The sequence below is a fragment of the Pseudochaenichthys georgianus genome, chromosome 5 (genome assembly GCF_902827115.2).
Source record: "Pseudochaenichthys georgianus chromosome 5, fPseGeo1.2, whole genome shotgun sequence".
In the NCBI taxonomy this organism is placed as follows: Eukaryota; Metazoa; Chordata; class Actinopteri; order Perciformes; family Channichthyidae; genus Pseudochaenichthys; species Pseudochaenichthys georgianus.
The window spans coordinates 33580627-33587361 of record NC_047507.1 but is presented as its reverse complement, the minus strand read 5'-3'; the positions used below and the strand labels follow the sequence as shown (position 1 = coordinate 33587361).

General features: G+C 39.4%; 1 protein-coding gene across 1 annotated transcript; it reads left to right on the top strand.

Moving 5' to 3' along the window:
• The first annotated feature begins 293 nt into the window (after positions 1–293).
• On the top strand, positions 294–6504 carry dram2b (DNA-damage regulated autophagy modulator 2b). The gene is made up of 8 exons (XM_034083706.2): positions 294–517; positions 1610–1767; positions 2361–2428; positions 2889–3031; positions 3340–3517; positions 4404–4486; positions 4694–4786; positions 5049–6504. Exons 2-8 carry the CDS (start codon positions 1637–1639, stop codon positions 5169–5171), a joined length of 819 nt encoding a protein of 272 aa, XP_033939597.1. The 5' UTR covers positions 294–517; positions 1610–1636; the 3' UTR covers positions 5172–6504.
• The last annotated feature ends 231 nt before the right edge of the window (positions 6505–6735 follow it).

The window sequence follows — 6735 nt, the reverse complement described above, 5'->3', positions numbered from 1 at the left end:
ATTAATTAATTAAATTATATACATATACCATATACACTTTTTTCATTTACTTACAATCTCTTTTAATCTATCAACTTTATTTTTCCTTGTCTTGTGCTATGTCCTTGTCTTGTGCTATGTCATGCCACAATTGACTTGCAGCTTCTCTGTGTATCTGAAATGACTAATATAGTGTATTGAATAATGATGTAGAACCTTTATATATATACAGTCTATGTGTAGAACCCTTCATATGACCTCCCCAGTCCCCTCCCATGCAGGCCACAGCCCGCCTTTCAGACAAATCTCTGGACAGCAATCTCACATTAGTCAATTTGCGCATGCGTGGTCTCAAGTCGACTAGTAGCAGGACGAAGAGACAACTTTTAAACTTGATGTATGTTTTAATGGAAGTTTTGTTCAGAGAAGACCCCGTAACTACACCGAGAATTGCGGACGTTTGCCGGAGATCTCAACCTCATAGTCGGGGTTAGAAATAAAGGACTTTAGTTGAAGGTTTCTGGAGGACTCGGATAACGTGAGTGTCATTAAACAGCCTGTCAATGTGGTTAGTTCATATGATGTTGTTTCCTCAGCCCACAGAGCTGTGTCTAACACCAAACACACGGTTAAAAGGTTGAAATACAACGTTAATATCTTCGGTGAATGCTATGTGGTGAAGCTAACGTTAGCTAGCTTGGTGTTAGCATTAATTTGTTTTGTTATTATATTTATCCGTAATTGTTAACCAATATTATTAGGTTCATGTTTCTGTAAACGTTAGAGTTCATGTATATTCAGTGTGGGCCGTTTGGTGTACCTTTTCTCGAATACTTAATTGTATAATGAGAAACATGTTAACTGTTTTTTTTAAAGCGTGCATGTATTAATGGAGTTTGGTTTGCTGTCCTGGTTTCCTATCAACGACAGCTAGTAAACAGCTCATGTCACCGACATCTTGTCTGACTGTTTTCGGTTTCACTTCCTCAGTGAAAACCAGACTAATCTTTACTAATTTTAATTCAAGTTATTGTTTTCAGTCCTCAGAAGATGTTATTGTCCAACCCTACAGAGAAAGGCAAAAGTATCACTTCTCAATAAACACAAAAAGGCTAAAATAGTGTTTACACTCTGAAAGACCCTTTATCCACCACTCCCTCAACCCTTGAAATAAATAATAATAACAAAGAAATTCAAAATATGAACAATGATGCCCCAAAAGTTTTAATGACAGGGCCACAATTTTGTTTGCAAATCATAACTTCCAGAGCACAAGTTAAATCTTAAAATGTATATTTTCCAACAGTTCAAAACCCCAATATATATAGTTAATTTTAAAGTGAGAAAAGCAGCGAAATATTAATAATGTTGTTTGAATTACTGTATAAGTGAATTCAATTATTATTTAATTGATTCAAATGTATCAGAATTGATTATTTAACCAATTATAATATAATACAGTGGTATGTTTGAGACTCCAGAATTTGTCTTGGATTTATCAATGTACAAATTATAGGTTTTAACCTGGTAGAAACAGAAAGAAAAATCAATATTAGCATTGGCAAGGACGTTGATGGCCAGTTTGTGATGTATATGAATGTGTGTACCTCTATTTGTATGTTGTACACAGGGCAGAGTGAACACACACACACACACCATGTGGTGGTTCCAGCAGGGTCTGTGCTTCCTGCCTGCGGCGCTGGTCATCTGGACGGCGGCGTCCTTTGTCTTCGCTTACATCACAGCCGTGGTGCTGAAACATGTGGATCCTCTGTTGCCTTACATCAGGTCTGAGTCCACTCACTCACTCACTCACTCACTCACACACACACACACACACACACACACACACACACACACACACACACACACACACACACACACACACACACACACACACACACACACTCACACTCACACTCACACTCACACTCACACTCACACTCACACACTCTCTCTCTCTCTTTGCTGCACTCAGAACAGGGGCCTGCACAGTCAGTGTAACTTCCAGCCTCATGGAACTACTTTTAGAGCGATCTGAGCAAAATATGTTTTTGTAGAATCCATAAAGTATAAAAAAACATACGCTATACTCAAGATATTGTCTCACTCCTCTTTCGATTTAGAGACGCTAATAACAAGAGTGCAACCTTTTATGAGGTCAGGATAATTCTCCTAAACTCCTTAACTCGCTTAATCATTTCCTCGTGTATTTTGCAGAGCTACAGTACAGTCAGTCATTATCATTATCTTTTGGACACAACTAATCAACGATTATTATATTCAGCTGGTATTGTTATTATTATTTTACAAAGTTGTTATTCTGTTATTTTTTTTGTTTAAAGAAACTTCCAAATCGAATGAAATTGTTTGTGTTGCAGCGACACGGGAACGATGGCACCAGAGAGGTGTGTGTTCGGCATCATGCTGGATGTGTCAGCCTTTTTAGGTAACACACACACACACACACACACACACACACACACACACACACACACACACACACACACACACACACACACACACACACACACACACACACACACACATATGTCACATAACCCAATGTCAACAGTGTTGAGACATTTCTTAAAATGTTTAGAGACTGTATTGATCACCAGAACAAGGAATTATGTATTTAAATGAATCGTGAGGTTAATTGACAGTCAAATTATTTTAGTTACTTTAAAATGTTTTTAATATAAGTTTTAAATGTATTGTGTCTCAATCTAAATGTTATAATAGGTTAATATCATTATCAATCTCATGATCAATCTATTGTACAGGTGTTAAATATTCTTCATTGTTTTATTCTTTATCTGTTGTATTTGAGAGATTTTAGCAAAACTGTGTCTACGTAAAATAATAATAACAAATAGAAATGTGTGTGTGTTTTTATATGTGTCTAGGAATGGCGACGGTGTACGTGCGCTACAAGCAGGTGGAGGCTCTGACGGGTGAAGAGGAGCTGAAGCGGGTCAGACTGAACCACGTCGGGCTGCTGCTCGGTCTCCTCAGCTCCTTCGGGATGTGCGTGGTCGCCAACTTCCAGGTGAGTGCTGCTGCTCTGGGATCAGTTCCTGCTGTAAAGTGTGTGAAGGCTAGTTCTCCTAAACTGGAACACTTCACAGTTCCTTCTTTGGTTAAGGCTTGTCATACAGCATTTAGATGGACAGGAACTCGGGTTTAAACTTTGTGGACATCGCTGCCTTGTCTGAACTGAATCTGAGCTTAACATCTCCAAATGTAATTTCCAGACCTACAGTCAGTCATTAGTTTCAGGACAAACCATATCAGTAAATCTTTTCCATTTGTTTTGTTGTCTTTCTTGCTTGTAAATCCCAAACGGTGTGTGAGCAGAAGACCACGCTGTTCTCCATGCACCTGGTGGGGGCGGTGCTGACCTTCGGGGTGGGGGCTCTCTACATCCTGGTGCAGACGCTGCTCTCGCTCTACATGCAGCCCCACGTCCACAGCAAGAACATCTACCTGGTCCGTCTGGGGGTGGGCCTCTGGACCCTCGGCAGCATCATCACCAGTATCCTGAACACAGCTGGAAACACACAGCTCAGTTATTCTTACACATCCAGACATATTTATTCATATCTTCACTCGTATCATATATCTTTTTGATTCTATTCTATTCCCTATAACTGGTGTGAACTCTTACCTGTCCTGTGTTTCTCTCTTTTTGCTTATGCTGCTCCTCAATCTGCCGACAGTCGATAGAAAGAGCATTTCTCTCTGTGTAAAGTTTGTCCGGACTCACTGGTTATACAATCTGTGTAAACATGCAAATGGCCTCCCAGGTGTCGTTGTCCGCAAAGTGTCTTAATTATGTCCCACAACTTGAACTTAAAAGTTTCCACAATAAGCCACAAATATCTTCATGCCATTTTTGTTCTGCTATGCATCAGTACCTGGCGAAACAATGAAAAACAAAGTACTATAGTAGTAGTTCTTAGCAGTATTTTATTTCAAATCATAAAAAAAGTCATCCTGCAGTCGGGGACTTTTGATTTGACCTTTACACAAGCGTAGGAATTGGGCGACATAAGATGAAATCACACGTAAAATAAACCTCACTATAACTTCAATTGACATTATCTGGATAGTTGTGAGCGACTCTGTGAAGGTGATGAGCTCATTATTATCATATAAAACAAAACAAATGATTTCTTTTTCATATTTGAAACTTTCTCATTTCCTCAACACAATGTACAGTTCTGGTCATGTGACGCTAAAACTACAGTTTCTTTAATATTGAAGCTACATTCAAATTAGATTACATAACGGTAGGGGATCAAAACCAGGACGTTATGGGAAATGCAGTTACATTTGTGGTTGAGGCTACTCCCTGACACTTACATAGACAAATACTTATCTTTCATGTCCTTTGTATTCCTTAACACCGTCCTCCTCAGTGTTCGTATCGTCGGTCATCATGTACAGCAGTCTGCCGGGGGTCGACGTCGCTCACAAACTGCACTGGACTCCTGGAGAGACGGTCAGTTCTGCATTGTTTTAAGATGGATGAAATGTTGGGTCCGATGTGGATCTGTTAGAGCTGCGACAAAGTGCAACATTATTTGACATATACAATCGTGTCTTTCACTTCCCGGGTGTTAAAGGGAGAAGCTAAACAAGAAGAAATATACACTTTGTAACACGGCTCCTATCAGTGTTACGTTGATGGTTGTATGTGTATCTTCAGGGTTACACGGCTCACATCATCAGCACCATCTCGGAGTGGTCTCTGGCCTTCTCCTTCATCAGCTTCTTCCTCACCTACATCAGAGACTTTCAGGTACCTTGACCCCCCACAGTGGCTCTAATCATCTTCTATCATACGTGGCTCATATTTACTAGAAACAACCAGACAAATGGTGTATTTGTAGTATAGAGATATGATGGTTCCAAATGCATAAACTATGTAGTCATGGTGCTCGAGGAGGAGATTCGGGTGATGAGGGGGGCGGGGGGTTACATTGGTTGGTTATTGGCTAATGGTTACACGAGCCAAAAACACTTACTTACTTTCTTTCTTATTTTCTTTCTTTCTTCGGAAGAAAATCACCCTGCGTGCGGAGGTGGACCTTCAGAGCAGCCACCTGTATGACAGCTGGTCTCAGTCTCCGCATCACAAACGTGACGCCTCGGAGACGTCTCCTCTGCTGGCCGGAGGGACGTGACCGCAGAGCCTCCCGCTTTACACTGACTTGAACCTTTTTTTAACTCTTACCTGGCTTTCTATAAAGACTTTCTCAAATCTGCTGTTTTGGGTCCGCATCGTTGTATCTTTCCAGTCACATCGTTTTGATCAAAGCATTTCAACGTAACACACCTGGCTCGTCAAGCCAAACTATCTGACTGGAGAGATGTATACATTCATTTGGTATGTTAGGTGAACTGACCCTTTAGATGCAAATGTGACGCTTTGCACTTTGACCTGAAACTGCATCAGTCCCTCTCGGTGACTTTGTCCACTTCAGCGCAGCACTTGATATCATGTGTGCTTGCTATTCAATTGGAAAGGCAACCTCTCAGTCCATGAAGCCCACTGAGGGTCATATGGTTTCAACTGTAACTGTGCATACAGGACCGTTGCATCTTTTAAAACTATTTCTAAGGATGCTTTCCATATATGCTACCAAATAATACCGTGTATTTTTCACAGTTTTTACTGTAACTCAAATTCAAAAATATATTATAAACACCATCAAATTTGATAATTATTTGTATATCAATTACTCACCGGTTCTATGTTTTAACATCATGAATAATGTCATTTTAAAATAACTGATTAGCTTTTAATTTTCAATGTAATAATACTTTTTTTAAATACTTTTTTTCATATTTTGTTGCTGCTTTAATATTCATACTGTTTTTAAAACGTAACAACTCTTTTTTTGTTTTCCAGAAAATATTTACATTTAGCTTTTAGCTGAGACCAACAATGGTTTCCATTAACAAAATAACTTGTTGCACTCTGAGGCTGACATTTGGCACGGAGGTTAAGTGTTAGTTCAGTTGTGTGTGTGCCAATGCATGAATGTGTGTGGATACAATATGTTATTTGTTTCTGAATATTTCATATCAGTCATTGTTTACTTAAATGTTAACTAGATAGCATTAATACTTTTTTGTTGCCACACACACACACACACACACACACACACACACTGGTTTCTTCCCATTCCTCTGTGTGTTCTAGAGGTTTGTGTGTAAATGGTCTGCAAAGGCTAAAATCCCTGTTTCCTCCAGAGAGAGTTCCCCCCCCCCCCCCGCCGAACATTTCCAATTGACACCTTTGTTTACTTCCGTAATATAGCATAACATTAAAGTGTCATGTCACAGTAGAGGCACAAAATACAAACAAACCATCTGTCTATATCATATATTGACATATCTACAATATGTAATCAGACCCAATCTCCTTACTGCTAACATTGAGTTGCTATTGTGCATTGTTCTGTTGCTACGTTATTCATGTTGAGAGAAATAAAGATGTGTTTCTTGCCCCAATGGTCACATTTGTCTCTGGGATATCATATCAAATATAATTATAATTATTCAGTCTTTAAGAAGAAACGTATTTTCCATCTGAAGCTCTGAGCATGACGTGGTGATGTGAGCGGGCAAAGAGAGAGCCTGAAAACGCTCTCACTCTTCCTTCTTCTCATTGGTGGAGAAGCATTCAGATGCTTTACTCGAGTACAATGACTGACATAATACCACATTGTAAAAATACTACAT

Excerpts from the sequence above, each read along its gene's own strand:
- dram2b (XM_034083706.2), top strand. The coding sequence starts at position 1,637 with ATGTGGTGGTTCCAGCAGGGTCTGTGCTTCCTGCCTGCGGCGCTGGTC. Across the intron at positions 1,768-2,360 it reads CCTCTGTTGCCTTACATCAG|CGACACGGGAACGATGGCAC; the intron begins GTCTGAGTCCAC and ends TTTGTGTTGCAG. Across the intron at positions 4,787-5,048 it reads CCTACATCAGAGACTTTCAG|AAAATCACCCTGCGTGCGGA; the intron begins GTACCTTGACCC and ends TTTCTTCGGAAG.